We start from the raw sequence: 15,262 nt of genomic DNA on the forward strand, positions 1-15,262 counted from the left end.
TTCCTTCCTTCCTTCCTTCCTTCCTTCCTTCCTTCCTTCCTTCCTTCCTTCCTCCCTCCCTCCCTCTTCCCCCTCTCTTTCTCTTGACATTGGGAGTTTGAATTCAGCTCTTACTGGGCAAGCACTCTACCATTTGAGCCACAATTACCATTCTTTTCACTTTTTCAGATGTCTTATTTTTGCCTGAGGCTGGTCTCAAATGGTCACCTAGGCCTCCCACATAAATGAGATTCAGACATGAAACACACTCCTGGGTTGTTTGGTAAGATAATATCTCAGTGACTTTTGTGTAGACTGGCCTTGAGCCTCACTCTTTCCAATCTTTGCCTCTAGAGTAGTTAGATCCAGAGGCTCATGGTTTGAGACAAGCCCAGGGGAAAAAAGTCCATGAGACTCCAGCTCCAAAATAAGCAGCAGAAAGCAAGGCTGGAGACATGGATCAAGTGGTTGAGTGTCAGCCAAGCAAGCAAGTCGAACAAATAAGCCCTTCAATTCAAATTCCAGTACTTTAAAAAAAATTATCAGTATAAAACTATTCTTGATATTCTTTTATTTTTAATGTCTTTAGGACATTTGGAAATGTTTTCTTTTTTATTTCTATTTGTTGTTATTTTCTTAAGATTTGTGTGTGTGTGTGTGTGTGTGTGAGAGAGAGAGAGAGAGAGAGAAAGAGAGTGAGAGAGTGTGTGTGTGTGTGTTTACGTGTGCCTGCACTGGGGCTTGAATTCGGAACTTTTTGCTCTCTCTTGGCTTTTTCTGCTCAAGGCTGGTATTCTACAACCTCTGGAGCCACTTCCCTTTCTGAATTTCTAATATTGTTGGTTTTACTTTATTTTTCTGATTTAATCATGAGGTAATTTTGGCTTTGTTGATTTTCTATATAGTCTTACTTTCCTATGTTGAGATATCCCAACTAGCCTCTTTATTATTTCTTTCTACTTTTGCATTATTGTTTGCTAAATTTGCTTGTTTTCAGGCTGGGCACCAGTATCTCATGCCTGTAATCCTAATCACTCAGGAGGCTGAGATCTGAGGATCGTGGCTCAAAGCCAGCCCAGGCAGAAAAGTCCCTGAGACTCTTATCTCCAATAAACTACTCAGAAAAAAGCTGGAAGTAGTGCTGTGGCTCAAGTGGTCGAGCACTAATAAGCTCAGGGACGGCACCCAGGCCCATAGTTCAAGCTGTAGGACTGGGGGTGGGGAGGTGGGAAAATGTTGTCTCTGTCCTAGCACTTCAGCCTGAAGTCTCAGCTTCGGTGGTAGAATAGGAGGAGAGAGGAAGGGCTTACTGGAACTTGAGACGGTGAGATGAGCCCACCCTGCCATCAATCAGGCTTTGTGTACTGGAAACTAGGTACAAAGTGGATCTTCCCGAGGGAGATTCCTGAGCTGCCCCTTCGAAGCCTAGGAGTCTGACCAAAGTGAGGGCTGTCCCTCCTCCCCATCCTCCTCCCCTCCTCCTGAAACAGAACTGAAACTGTACCCTAAGACCTCACAACAACTGTACCGTCGCCCAGTTTCCTGGACAAAAGAGAAAAGATGAAGGCATTCACTCACAGAGACTTGGTCAGCTCCGATGATGCCAGTCAAGCTCCCGGTCCCATACTGAATGGAGAATGTGGTCCCCACCTGGCTGTACGTGCTGGACTGGGACGGGCGGAACACGGGGTGTGTCTCTGAAAAGCGAGGATACAGCTCACTCCTCTATCCCTGCCCGGCTCCCAGTATGAAGTTGGGGCCTTAGAAAGACCCGCCATGGCTCTCCCTGGTGACTACTTCATTGGCCTCTAGACACAGGTTGTCCCTGGGCAAACCTGATTGTGGCTATGACCTCATAGGGTACACCAAGATAAGTGCCATTTATCAGGCGCCAGCAAAGGCCTAGCCACCAGCGTGGGTCACATTCTAGCCTTCAAAGAAACTTAGGGACAAACCATTACCACGGCAGGAAATGATCCCAACTTTGTAGCCTTGGGGGCCATCTAGCTTCAGGGTTTCAGAGAACCTCTGTCTGGGGACTTGTCCTGAATAGACTGAGACATCTTTGTTTATCTCTTCTTTTGCCAGTCTCTCCTAGGCACCTGCCCCCTGAGTTACCTCTGACTAAATGGACATGCCCCGCCAGCCCCGCCTCTGTGGGAGCCAGGCCACCAAGCCTCATGGAAGCAGGTGTGAGGCCTTCACCAGAACCCAATCCACCAACTTGCCCACAAGTAGTCACCCAGATGGAACTTTCCCCCATGTTCCTTTGTGTGCTCCAGAGGAAATGAGTCACTAAGTTAAAGATTTCTCTTTTCAATGGCTAAGTTTCTCTCTAATAAAGTCTGACCCTGTGAAACTTGTTATCTTGAATGGGAGCTGTGTTTTAACTCTCTTCCTGGTCTCACCTTGTTTCTGTGGTCAGCTGTTCCTGAAGAGGGAAGGGAAGGCTGGTGTGGCAGGGATGGCCAATGTGGGGTACCCAAGCCCTCTACTCCTGGAGTCCCAGGCCCTGGCCTCCCAGGATTGGGCATTTCCACAGGGTTCCTGCCCCCACTTACTGCAGGCTGGACTGGTGCAGTACACAGAAGGGACCCAGAGATTGGAGGAGCCGGTATCAAAGATGACAGTGAAGTTCTGTGGTGGGGAGCCAATGGAGATAGTGCCAAAATACTCCATCTGCAGGGGAAGGCGGGGAAGAGGAGGGCATGGGAGTGAGGCAGGCTGGGGAGGCTCACAGGGGCGTGACAGGGGTGGAATCAAAGGCAGAATGCTTGGGACCAGAGCCGGGAAGACTGTACACTAGAACTCACACAGTCTAGAAGTGGGCCAGGCTGGGGAATAAAAGATAAAAAGCAGCCAGGCACTAGTGGCTCATGCCTGTAACCCTAGCTACTCAGGAGGCTGAACTCTAAGAAGCAAGGTTCAAAGCCAACCTGGTCAGTAAAGTCTTATCTCCAATTAAGCAACAGAAAGCTGGAAGGTGGAGGTGTGGCTCAAGTGGTAGAGCACCAGCCTTGAGTGAAAAAGCTACAAGACAGTGATGAGGCCCTGAGTTCAAGCCCCAGTACTGGCCCCAAAACCAACCCCTCCCCCCAAGCAACCAGAGGAAAGGCTAGGGGGAGGAAATCAGCTGCTCCATTTGATTCTATGCCTGCCCCCCTGCTTCCCACAACACTACAAGCAAGGTAGGAGCTCCTCTTCTTCACGGAGCCTGGGAGAAGTCAAGCACTTGGCCTAAGGACGGAAGTAAGAAGCTGCCAATAAAGAAAATCAGGGTCCTTCCTTGCAGTGCTCTACTCCCACAGAGAGCTGAGGCCCACAATGCCCACAGTTGGACCAGTCCATACGATCATCCAAGCAAAGCAATCCGCACTACTGGCCCAGCCTGAGGCTGGGCCTTCCTCCCTCCTCCCTGCTCCCTCCTCTCCCAGCACTCCTGTCTCAGGGGGCCTCACATCCAAATAGTTGACCAGGGGCTCGTTGCTACTCTGGCCCATGGTGCAGGATTCCGTGAACTGGATCATGTCCAAGTTCTGGGACTTCCAGAAGTCTGAGAGCTGTCCCTTGGCCCGCAGCTTCTTCCGGAGGGACTGGCGCCTCCTGAGGGACACCCTGAAAGACAAAGACGCCTGTGAGGAGGGGTGCAGATTTGCCTCCCTGTGCTCCCCTCCCCTCTTCCCACCAGGAAGGGGGATCTGCGAGGTGTGGGTTGGGGCCAGGTGCACCTACCCCATCTCTCCCCAACTCGCCAGTCTCATTTCTGCCCCGAGATGCTCAGTCCCAGTGGGAACGTTTCTGTGCTGGACCTGGGCTTTGAGCTGGAGGTGGAGGGGGCCCCAGTGGGCTGGGTACTGGGCTCGGGACCTCACCTGTGAAGGGCTCCTTGGACCTGTCCCAGCTCCAGTGCCACCAAAACCAGCAGCAACAAGAACGTTTTCATGGTGGCGGGGCCAGCAGCTTCCTCGTGCTGTGTCGCAGTGTGTCTCCTTCCCTCCGTTCTCCTCTCGTCCAGGGCAGGGGAACCAATTCTCTCTTATGCTCTGACCTGCCCTGCCCTGCCCAGTCTGAGGACCCAAAGATAAGGCCTGGCGTCAGTAACCAGGCCCAGAGCAAACAGAAGGAGGGACCGGATATTCCTCCACCACTCTTCCCTTCCCTTTTGCTAGAGGAGTGTGGATCTGGGGTGAGAATTTGGGGGTCCACTAGCCCTCTGAAAGCTGGCCTAGATTTGCTTTTTCCCAGGGTCTTTGACACCCTACCTGGGTTCTAAGAAATGTCATGTTAATTAACTGAGAGATTAATGGGTCCTTGGGCCCACTTTATTGAACTGGTGCCCTGTGCGTGGTCAGCTGAAGACCCCAAGGGGACAGAAACAGAGTCATGCATGGTGGGATTGTAACTCAAAATGTTAAGTTGCTCTTGTGCCTCTGCGTTTCTTCTGTCCTGGTTCAGGGTGACAGGCCACCTTCCCTTGTCTACTTTGAAGCAGAAGCCCGTCCTCCCCGAAGGCTCTGAAAGGGTTGACTTGGTGATAGACTTGGGCCAGCCCTCACCCCAAGGATGGATCTGGCTTGGTGGAGCGTGTATGTAGTGCGGGGCAGTACAGAAGGTCAGTGTACTGGGGGGACTCAGTAGCTCGGGCAGTTCCCTGTGTTGGTGCCCCAGGGACTTGTGATCGTATTTCCTCATGATCCTGGAGGCTGGAAGCCCAGGGTCAAAGTGTCTGCAAGGTTTGCTCGTTCAGATGCTCCTCTCCTTGAGGTAGAGTTGGCCCCTATCTCTCTGGGTCTTCAAGATCTTTCTTGTGTATCTGTGTCCTATTTTCTTCTTCCTATAAGATCACCAGTCATGTCAGACTGGGGCTCACCTTGCTGACCTCATTTAACTTCAGTTCTGCCCTAAAGACCCTAACTCTAAATATGGTCACAGTCTGAAGTACTGGGGGTTGCAGCTCCTACATACAAGCTTGGGGGACACAGTGGAGCCCACAAAAGAGCCCACAAACAACAGAATCTTCAATCTAGGAGTAGGATTAAGGATGGGAGGGGCTTCAGGGCTGACCTCAGCCTGCCCAGTGGCCATGCGCCTCCTACAGTGTCCAGACTTTCCTGTCCCGTGGGGGTGGGTGCAAGGAAGCCACCTCCTAATGGGGACCTGACTTGAACTGACATTGAGCCAGGTCGGCAGAGGCAGCCACCAGTCCATCCCGTGTGCCAGGGCCTCTAGAGGGCACCAGATCTGCAGTAGGAGTCAGGGGGTCTGGATTTAGATTTCAGCTCATGTTCTGTAAAGGCTCTTACCTGCCACAGGATCTGCCTCTCACCCTCAAGCTCAAGCAGCGGCAAGCGCAGAGTCTTGAGCTAAGCCTAACCCCTCCCTGGGTCCACAATATTGACTAGACGCCTAAGAGGGAAGAAACAACCCTGGCCTTAAGGTGACCAAGCCTTTTGAACATCTATTCATTTCCCGGGAGCCTGTCCCTTTGCCCTGTCACTGGGGAGAGAGGTCCGTCTGTCCCAGAAGGGAGAAACAAGAAGTGGCGACATTCATCTCAACACTAAACTCTGCCATAATTTCCCCATTTTTGCCTAACCACCACCTAACCTTGGTTGTCATCTTCTGCATACCATACCTGTACCAGCAGGTATGTAAGGTATGTACCTTACCTGTACCAGCCAGGCTGGGCAATCAGGGCAAAGCCCCCTCCCATAGAGGTTCTGTATCCATCACTGTAGCTGTGAGCAGTACTGTGTGTGGGCCACTGGGCATCACATTACTATGGCCCTAAGCAGTCATGCATGTAGGTCCCTAGGCATCATGTCCTGGCCCATGGTCTCCAGAAGACTTTCACATGAACAGCATACTGATCAAACCCCAGAGGTGTGTACTCAAATGGGCATCCTAACAGGGGACTAAACAATGCACGGAGAGCTCTTCAGGCTGCAAGGAGCCTCCAATGGGGTAGGGGGACTATATGGCTCACAGTCTGTCCATTGATTGTGACCGTCACCTAGCTCTCTCCTAGAGACGGGGGCTGCCATTTCTCAGTGTCACTATAGACCACATATAGTCACTAGCAAGAAACTGCACTGGAAGGCTTCTTATAGACCCTCATGGGAGAGCCACTCCTAAATCAGAAGAGAAAACAGACCTGAGACAAGGTGAGCCATTAAGAACACCTGATTCATTCAGAGGCAGAGCTAGGATTAGGACCAGGATGCTTGACTTCTCATCCAGAGGCATTTGTACAGAATTCTAGGAGCAGCATCACTGAGCCCTCACTGAGAATGCCCAGATCCCCTCCCTCCTTCCTCATTTTCCTCTCCCCACCTCACCCCACTTGACTGTTTACCAAAAACAGAGGTTTTGATTGGCTCAGGCTGGAAAAAGGCTAGTCAGCTATGGGTTCCTTGGCCAAGAGCCCCAGGTCTACTGGGTTTTGGAAAGTCTGACAAAGGTTAGAAGTGGACAGGTATGTGGGACATCCAACAGAGCTCCTGTCCTCTCTAGAACAGCAGGAAGTCCACCTGTCCTGGTTTCAGGGTGGAACCAAAGCTTGCTGGGGACAATGGCAGTGGACAATGGAATCTTGCACGAGAGGGAGCAACCTCCTAGGTGTGTGTGCAAGGGGGCGTGAGGCCTTGGAGAAAGGCAGAGGGGGGGCACATTGTGGGAGACAATCGGGTCTCAGCATTCCCTCAGGAATGTGGACAGCAGGCCGGGCTAGCTGCAGGGGATTCTGGAAGAATCCAATACCCCTTTCTGGAGCTTCGGCTTCCAGAAGAGAAACTGATGCTAAGAGGGAGTTGCTCAGTGCTCTGTGGAAGTCAGCCCTGCCAGGGTGCCAGAGCTCTAAAGACAGGATGCTGCTATGGGATAGGAGATGGCTTCTGAGGGCAGAGAGGTCACACTCACAGGACACGCGCATGCGTGCCCGCGCAAGCCTCACTGGGTGACTGGGACAGAGGAAGTGTTGTGTGTTGTCAGTAGAAAGAGGGCTGTGGCAGGATGCCTAGATCTAGTCTTGGCTCTGCCACAACCTGGCCATCTGCCCATTCATCAATCACTTTGCTTAGAATCTGTTTCCTTGTCTATAAATATGAAGAGTTTGAGTTGGGTGATAATAACAGGACATTTTAGGAGCATATATTATCTGCCAGCCTCTGAGTTAAGAAACTTACAAGTGTTAGCTCCTCCAAAACTCACAGCAGGGGCTGGGAAGGTGGCTCAGTGGTAGAGTGCTTGCCTGGAGTCCCTGGGTTCGATTCCTCAGCACTGCATAAGCAGAAATAGCTGGAAGTGGCGCTGTGGTTTAAGTCGTAGAATGCTATCTTGAGTTGAAGAGCTGAGGGACAGAGGCCAAGCCCATAGTTCAGGCCTCACAACTGACCAAAAAAAAAAAAAAAATCACAGCCATCCTGGCAGGCAGGAATTTAAGCCCATTCTACAGCAGAGGAAACAAACACAGAGTAATTCAATAACTCAGCTAGGATTCAAAACCAGCTTAGTTTGGCTCTAAAGCTGTTGATCTTAACCATGGCACTGTGTTGGATGATTGCTAGGGTGGGAAAAAGGAGGAGGAGAGGGAGAAGAGAAGGGGGAAGAGGAGAAAAAGAGAAGGAGAAGGACAGGGAAGGAGGAAGGAAGAAAAGGAAGGAAGGAAGGAGGTAAGAAGATAGGAAGGAAAGAAGGAAAGGACGGAAGGGAGGAGAGGGAAGGATAATTTCCTTCAAGGCAGACAATTAGAGGTCTTTTATGGTAAGAAGATAAGGTGCAGAGTGGGATGTGGAGGCTAGGAACTGAGTGATAAGAAAGTTTCCTGGGACTGGGAAGGTGGCTCAGTGGTAGAGCGCTTGCCTTGCATGCTCAAGGCCCTGGGTTCAATTCCTCAGCACCACATAAGCAAAAAGTAAAAAGCTGGAAGTGGCGCTGTGGCTCAAGTGGTATCGTGCTAGCCTTGAGCTGAAGAGCTGAGGGACAGCGCCCAGGCCCGGAGTTCAGGCCCCATGACCGGACCCCCCCCCAAAAAAAGAAAGTTTCCCATTGCATTTGTTGTTGTTTTAAGATAGGATCTTGATATGTAGCTCAGGTTAGTCCTTCTTCCTCAGCCTCCTGAGTGCTGGTATTTTAGATGTGCACCACTGTTTTATATATATATATATATATATATATATATATATATATATTGCTAGAAGCTTCTCAGGAAGTTATGCTGACATGTTAAAAAAAAAGCCCCCCATGAATCCCTCTATTGGCTCCTCCCTGACTGAATTAAGGGAGAAAAATAAGTCTCCTTTGAGCAAATTACTTGTTTATGCACTTAATGTTGTTCCAACATAATGTAGCCTCTTTTGCCTTGCCAAAGCCTCTTGTTTTCATGCACCTAGAATAGAAGGACCTCACCATGACGGATTAGTCTGAGTCATTTCCACAGTTAATTTCTTTTACACAAGCGGTTATCAAACCAGAAGTGGCGGCAGCACAGCCGGCAGAGGGCGCTGGCCCTGCCGGATTTTCCCTGGGTCCCCTCCCTCTATTAGTGCTCTGTCTGTGAATGGCTTATTTTCCCTGGCAGGACAGCTGGGCTCTCAGGGCCAGTTTCCATCCAAGAGCCCTTGGGGCAAGATTTGGGCTGTGACTAACCAGGCTCGAGGCAGAATTTCAGTGTCAGGTGTATCTGCCTCCATTCCCCAAACCTCTTCTTCTCCATTTCTAAAACCTCTTCTCTCATTCCTAGCCTAAGTGCCATGGAAAATCCATTGAGGAAAACACAGGGTAAGGACACAGTTAAGATGACGCTACTCACTTGATCAGGCTCAATAACCTCCTTTACCCAGAGCCTCCATGGGGAGCCCCATCACTGAAGTCTTGGCAAACACCATTCATTCAGTCTCACCTATTACTCTATTACTTTAGTACTACATTGTTGCTGCAACAAATGACCGCAAAGGCAGTGCTTTTAAAAAGTGCTCATTTGTTATCTTGCAGTTTGTCGTAGGCTAGGTGTGTGACACAGATTTCACAGATTTCCTTCTCTAGAAGGAAAATTTGTTTCCTTGTCTTTATTCTAGCTTCCAGAGGCTGCCCACGTTCCTTAGCTCTTGCTCCTTCTCCATCTTCCGAGTCAGCAGTGTTGATTACCTCTTACCAATCTTCTCAAGCCCTGTTTCCCTCTGACCACAGCTGGGAAGGTTTATGTCTACTTGTGTCTGTCTACATTTGCCCCAAGAAGATAATTCAGCCTTATCACTTCATTTTAAGGTCCTCAGTGTAACCGCATCTGTACCCAAGTCTCTTTTTGCCAGTTAGGGTAACATTAATAGATTTCTGGAATTAGATATGTAGACATCTTTGGGGGCTGTTCTTTTCCTTCTCCTCCTCCTCCTCCTCCTTTTCCCTCCCCTTCCTCTTCCTCTCCTTCCCCTTCCACCTCTTCCTTCTCCACGCTAGTACTGAGTCTTTGAACTAAGGACCTTGCACTCTTGCTCAGTTTACCATTGTCATTCTGCCATGACTCCAGTTTCAGCTTTTTACTGGTCAAGTAGAGCTAAGAATCCTTCAGCATTGTCTGCCTGGGCTGGCTGTGGACCTTGATTCTCAAATCTCAGCCTCCTAACTTAACCCACCCAGAAACAGCATGGAAGCTGGGGCTCCCTTACTCTTCTCGTGAAGACTTTGTTGCCCTTTCAAAGCTGGGTATCTGGATTCCATCAAGTCCATCCTGGGGCTCTTCCCAGCTGCTGCTCAGACTAGTCTAAAGGCATTGAGTCTATACGCATTCCCCTTTTTCGGTATCGAGTGTCTGTTAGTGCCTTCTAAGAAGGCCTGTCTCCAAATGAGTTCCAGTCTCTTGTTCCTGAACCCCTGACGGTAAATTTAAGGCTAATTATTTCTTCTAAATGGGTTTAGGGCCAAATAATGTTTTTATTTGTTCAAAAGGCTGAGCTAGGGGCTGGGAAGGTGGCTCAGTGGTAGAGTGCTTGCCTCACATGCATGGGGTCCTGGGTTCGATTCCTCAGCACCACATAAGCAGAAAATGCAGAAATGGTGCTGTGGCTCAAGTGGTAGAGAGCTAGCCTTGAACTGAAGGAGGGACAGCTCCCAGGCACAGAGTTCAAGCCCCATGACTGAAAAAAAAAGGCTGAGCCATAAATTAATTCATTAGTAGTCTTTGAGGCTTGATTTTGTTTTTAAAGAATCAGCTGAATGCTGTTGGCTCATGCCTCTAACCCTAGGTACTTAGGAGACTGAGATTCAGAAGATCACGGTTTGAGGACAACCTGGGCAGAAATGTCTGAGAGATGATCTCCAAAATAACCAGCAAAATGAGGATAGTTCAAGTAGTAGAATGCCAGCCAAGCAAGCAAGCAAGCTGAGCAAGAGATTAAGGCCCTGCGTTCCCATTAGACATGAAGAGAGAGCTCAAGTTATTTAACTGTGTGGTGTTTGGCGTCTATTACAACAGTCAAAAAATTTCAGTCAATAGTCTGCTATGTTCCAATTATTTGATTTAGATTTTCATCTTTCAGACAACATGTAGATGTTATTTGGTGTTTATATTTGTGTTCTGCTAGAATCTTATGATTTTAGCAGAATTGTAAACAAAGGAAATGTGCCAGGACATCATACTGCTTTTTGGAAGATCTCAGAATGTGAAATATTGTCTTATCAACCTACACAATCTGTTTGTTTCGACCTTGATAACTACATATTTTCAAATCAGATTTGAAATTCAAATACTTAGTGGCCCTATGGATGTTTATTTCAGATTCTTCAAGTTTACTTAGAAAAATGTGCTAATTCCTCCTGATCTTTGTGTTCTTTCTCATTTTATGGTTGATTTTTTTTTTGTTCTCACAGAGCTAGTAAAATGCAGAAAGAATTCTCTGAATAAAATATCAAGAATCTAGCAAGTGGCTCATTCACTATGTGGGAAAAATGTTCATTATATTCCCCCCCAAACACCCAACTATGTTATCATAGTTGTAAACTAAAAATGTCTAAGCTGAGGTAGATCACTGCCATGAATATTATAGTTTTTGTTTGAGCTATGAGCCTGTATCCTTAGATCCTTAGCACTTCAAAATCTAGTTTTTTCTTTTCTTTTGGGGTCTGGTTATGGGGCCTGAACTCTGGGCCTGGGTGCTGTCCCTCAGCTCTTCAGCTCAAGGCTAGTGCTCTACCACTTGAACCACAGCGCCACTTCCGGCTTTTTCCTTTTTGCTTATGTGGTGCTGAGAAATCGAAGCCAGGGCCTCATGCATGCAAGGCAAGCACTCTACCACTGAGCCACCTTCCCAGCCCCAAAATATAGTTTTTTCTTTTTTTGGTCGGCCGTGGGGCTTGAACTCTGGGCCTGGGCGCTGTGCCTCAGCTCTTCAGCTCAAGGCGAGAGCTCTACCACTTGAGCTACAGCGCCACTTCCCTAGTTTTTTCTTGAAGCTTACTGATTATGTTTTTTTTTTTCATTTGTTTGTTTGTTTTTTATTGGTCATGGGTCTCAACTCTGGGCCTGGGCGTTGTTCCTAAGCTCTTCAGCTCAAAGCTAGCACTCTATCACTTGAGCCACAGCGCCACTTCCGGCTTTTTCTGCTTATGTGGTACTGAGAAATCGAACCCAGGGCCTCATGCATGGGAGGCAAGCACTCTACCACTGAGCCACCTTCCCAGCCCATTACTGATTATGTTTTACAATGGAACAGCAAGGTGAGTTCCTAACCTTTCTCATGCTTCTGTATTACATTTGCTTGAGCCAACAGCTTCTAGCCTCCATTTTTTTTTTTTTTTTGGCATTCTACCTCTCCAGCTGAATTAATAACCCAAATAGTTTTTCCTCACTTTTCATTTTCTGTTTTTTGGCACTCTCTCTCTCTCTCTCACTCTCTCTATGTGTGTGTGTGTGTGTGTGTGTGTGTGTGTGTGTGTGTGTATGTGTATACAGTGAAAAGCTGTAAGTGGAGTTGTGGCTCAAGTGATAAGAGTGCCAGCCTTATTCCTTTGGAAAAAGCCAAGTGGAAGTGTGAGGAACTGAATTCAAGCCCCAATACCAGTGCCAAAAAAGAAAGGATCAGGAAGGAAGGAAGGAAGGAAGGAAAGAAGAAAGGAAGGAAAGAAGGAAGGAAGGAAGGAAGGAAATGCCTGTAGATATGTGATAAGATAATAATTACTATAAAGGTAGACCTATATTAATCACTCAATGCAGACTATGAGTCAGAACACAAAATTTCATATTTAACTAGAACACAAATACTAGTAGGTGGATTTTCACCACATGTAGATTAAAAAAAACATGGTTGGAAAAGCATCTCTGTTTATTCACACTAGTTATTTAACACCAGAGTCTTTGTCAAATGCATTCTGCCTTAACCTATGAAACAATTAACTTTTTCGCAAAACCATGTATTCCCATTTGCTGTAAACTTGTCATGCCAAATGGATTTTTGCTAAATAAATCATTTGCAAAAAAATTATTATAATAAGGACATAAATCACTTACCTCTGGAATCGCCAGTTAAACCAAAAATGTCAAAAGTGTAAATGTTTGTAGTAAACGGCTGGTTGGCTCGGGGCTTTTGAGGTCTCTTCTGGGACAGTGGTTTTGCTATTTGCTAACAGATCTTGAGCAAGTCTTATCTCTCAGACACCTCAGCTACAAATGGCGATAATTATCTGATCCTTCTAACTGCTGCCAGGACCTCACAGAGCTCAGACAAGCCAATGGGACTGTGAAATGGACATAGAGTTTGCCATCCGAGCTTGTTGAAAACCTGCTGGCTTGCTTTCTGGATAAAAAAATAATTAATTGTAGTTTGAAATCAAAGACACTGTATGTACAAACCAGACAAAGGACAGTATTTCCCTCCAGTAGTCCCACCAATATGGGACCTGTTCCTGTTAAACACCCTGTTTGGATCTTCTCATGGAGCCAAAGGTTAAGGTGATGGTTTGTTGTTTTGCAGATAAGCTACTGTGCCTGCTGAGAAGCACAAAGTGATCTTTAAAGCAACCCCATCGGATAAATGGGCGCAGTGATAAACCTCAACAGGACCCAGGGTTTCTATTTTGGGAAATAAACTTTTGCAATAAAAACAGAAGTCTCAGTAATGATGAGAGCGGTGCACAGAAGGCCGGGAGGAAGTGTCTTTGAACGCCACGCTCCTCTCTGCCCTGCTGGCTCGGCCTCACTCCGCCAGCGCGTCTGTGGCTGGCCTAAGATAAACAAAGAGGGATGTGTTGGATCTTTCCTTCATTCACCAAGCATGTACAGAGAATTCGCTGTGTCCCAGGCCTAGGTGCTGGGCAGATAAGTTACACAGGCATCATCAGAGGCCACACAGGGCTTTTGAAGTCGAGGTAGCTAACCATCTGCCAGGCTGTCTTCTCAGCTTCCATCCCTCTTTCCTTCCCCATTCTAGGTGACAGCCTCCTGTCCCCCGCAAAGGCCTGGTGTTCCACCTCTCATCAACAATTTCAGATGCTCTCCAAAGGAAAAAAGCGACTCTGTGTTTCCTGCCTCTGCTCCAGACACCCGTAATCTAGCACAGATGACACCACCACCATGCAGCCTTTCCCAGTTACTCACGTTAGAAACAATCCAGTATTACTCGCCTTGTGTATCTTTTTTGGCAATGACTTTTGTTTTTAGCTATGACTCTTGTTTTAGATATGGTATTTGTCTTATCTGGTAGCTGGGGGTGGGGTGGATAGGGGGCTGAACTCCTGAGTTCAAGGCCTATGCGTCTTCTTCTTAATCTTGCAGCCCTCCTTGCAGATGTAGTCGGGCAAGCAGATCTGGGTTGGATTTCTTCTCTTTGATTTTAGAATTAGAATTGGATTAATTAATTTTATTAGCTTATGATACCATATGTGCATTTAGAATAGCCTTTCTAGTCTGATTATTGAGTGTGTGTGTGTGTGTGTGTGTTGTGTGTGTGTGTGTGTGAATGTGTGCATGTATGTATGTGCTGGTACTGGGGTTTGAACTCAGGGACTTATGCTCTCACTAGGTTTTTTGCTCAAGTCTGTTGCTCCACTACTTTAGCCACACCTCCATTTCCTATTTTTTGAACATTTTTTGGTATGCATGCAAGTACTGGGGCTTGAACTTGGGGCTTGAACTCAGGGCCTGTGTGCTTGCCTTCGCTTCTTCACTCAAGGCTAGTTCTCAATCACTTGAGCCACATCTCTACTTCTGGCTTTCTGGTGGTCAATTGGAGACAAGAGTCCATGAGACGCCTATTTGAGTGAGATCTTCAGATCTTAGTCTTCTGAGTAGCCAGGATTACAGGCATGAGCCCCTGGCACCAGAGAACATTTTTTTTAAACTTTCTTTTGTTCTTTATCCCCTCCCACTCTTGGTTTATTCAAGTGTGACCCATCATCTATCTACCTTACGTCATTGACATATCTATACAAGTCTGAAGGACAATTGGCATTGCTCAGATTAAATCTGTCTCTTGGCTACAGGAATTCTGTAATGTTTCATTGCCTGACATAAACAACTTAAAGGGAGAAATTGCTGACCATCATGGTGGTAGATCATGGTAGAGCAAAGCAAGATGGCCAGGAGGCAGAGAGAGAGAATGCCCGTGTCTACTGGCTTTCTCTTTTCCCTGCTTTTATTCCATCTGGGCCACCAATCTGCCAGGATGGTGACACCCACCCTCACAGACAAGTCTCCCCCTTTTTAGTACTTTCTGGAGATTCCCTCACAGACACAGAAGGAAACTGTATAGTGGTGTGTGTGTGTGTGTGTGTGTGTGTGTGTGTGTGTGTTCTGTGTGCACCATAAAGTGTACATAGAAGGGGGTATGCTGGTTGCCTCCAGGAGGACAGTTAGCTGGCTGATGTCCAGCAGCTTTTCCAGAAGTATCTTCTGGTACCTTTGGTTTCTAAGAGATACATACATTATATAAAGTGACAGCATCTTTAAATGCTGGCCTTGAACAAAAAAGTTAAGAGACAGTGCCCAGGTTCTGAGTTCAAGCCTCAGTACCAGCATCAAAAAAACAAAACCTTTAAGTGCCCCAAAGTGAAAAGAGTATGATGCCCCTGGCTCAGAAAATTAAAATAAAAACAGCTTCTAACACTGAGAAAGATTGTTCTCCAAGAAGCGGTCTTTTTTTGTTGTTGTTGTTCTCTTTTTTGGTCCAGTCGTGGGGCCTGAACTCTGGGCCTGGGCACTGTCCCTCAGCTCTTCAGCTCAAAGCTAGCTCTCTACCACTTGAACCACAGCACTACTTCCGGCTTTTTTCTTTTTGCTTATGTGGTGCTGAGGAAT

The 15,262-nt window shown here is 47.4% G+C and overlaps 1 protein-coding gene across 1 annotated transcript in view; it reads right to left on the reverse strand.

Annotated features, from left to right (window-relative positions):
- Ctse (cathepsin E) overlaps window positions 1–4,039 on the reverse strand; it is an 11,471-nt gene extending 7,432 nt beyond the window's left edge. Inside the window, exons 1-4 of the mRNA XM_013017361.1 lie at window positions 3,852–4,039; window positions 3,438–3,594; window positions 2,541–2,658; window positions 1,558–1,676 (exon numbers count right to left, since the gene is read on the reverse strand). Coding sequence (XP_012872815.1) covers window positions 1,558–1,676; window positions 2,541–2,658; window positions 3,438–3,594; window positions 3,852–3,922 — 465 coding nt within the window. The 5' untranslated portion in view covers window positions 3,923–4,039. The remainder of the gene's footprint in view (window positions 1–1,557; window positions 1,677–2,540; window positions 2,659–3,437; window positions 3,595–3,851) is intronic.
- Between the last annotated feature and the right edge of the window lie 11,223 nt (window positions 4,040–15,262).

The sequence above is a fragment of the Dipodomys ordii genome, unplaced genomic scaffold (genome assembly GCF_000151885.1).
Source record: "Dipodomys ordii isolate 6190 unplaced genomic scaffold, Dord_2.0 Scaffold35, whole genome shotgun sequence".
Lineage (NCBI taxonomy): Eukaryota > Metazoa > Chordata > Mammalia > Rodentia > Heteromyidae > Dipodomys > Dipodomys ordii.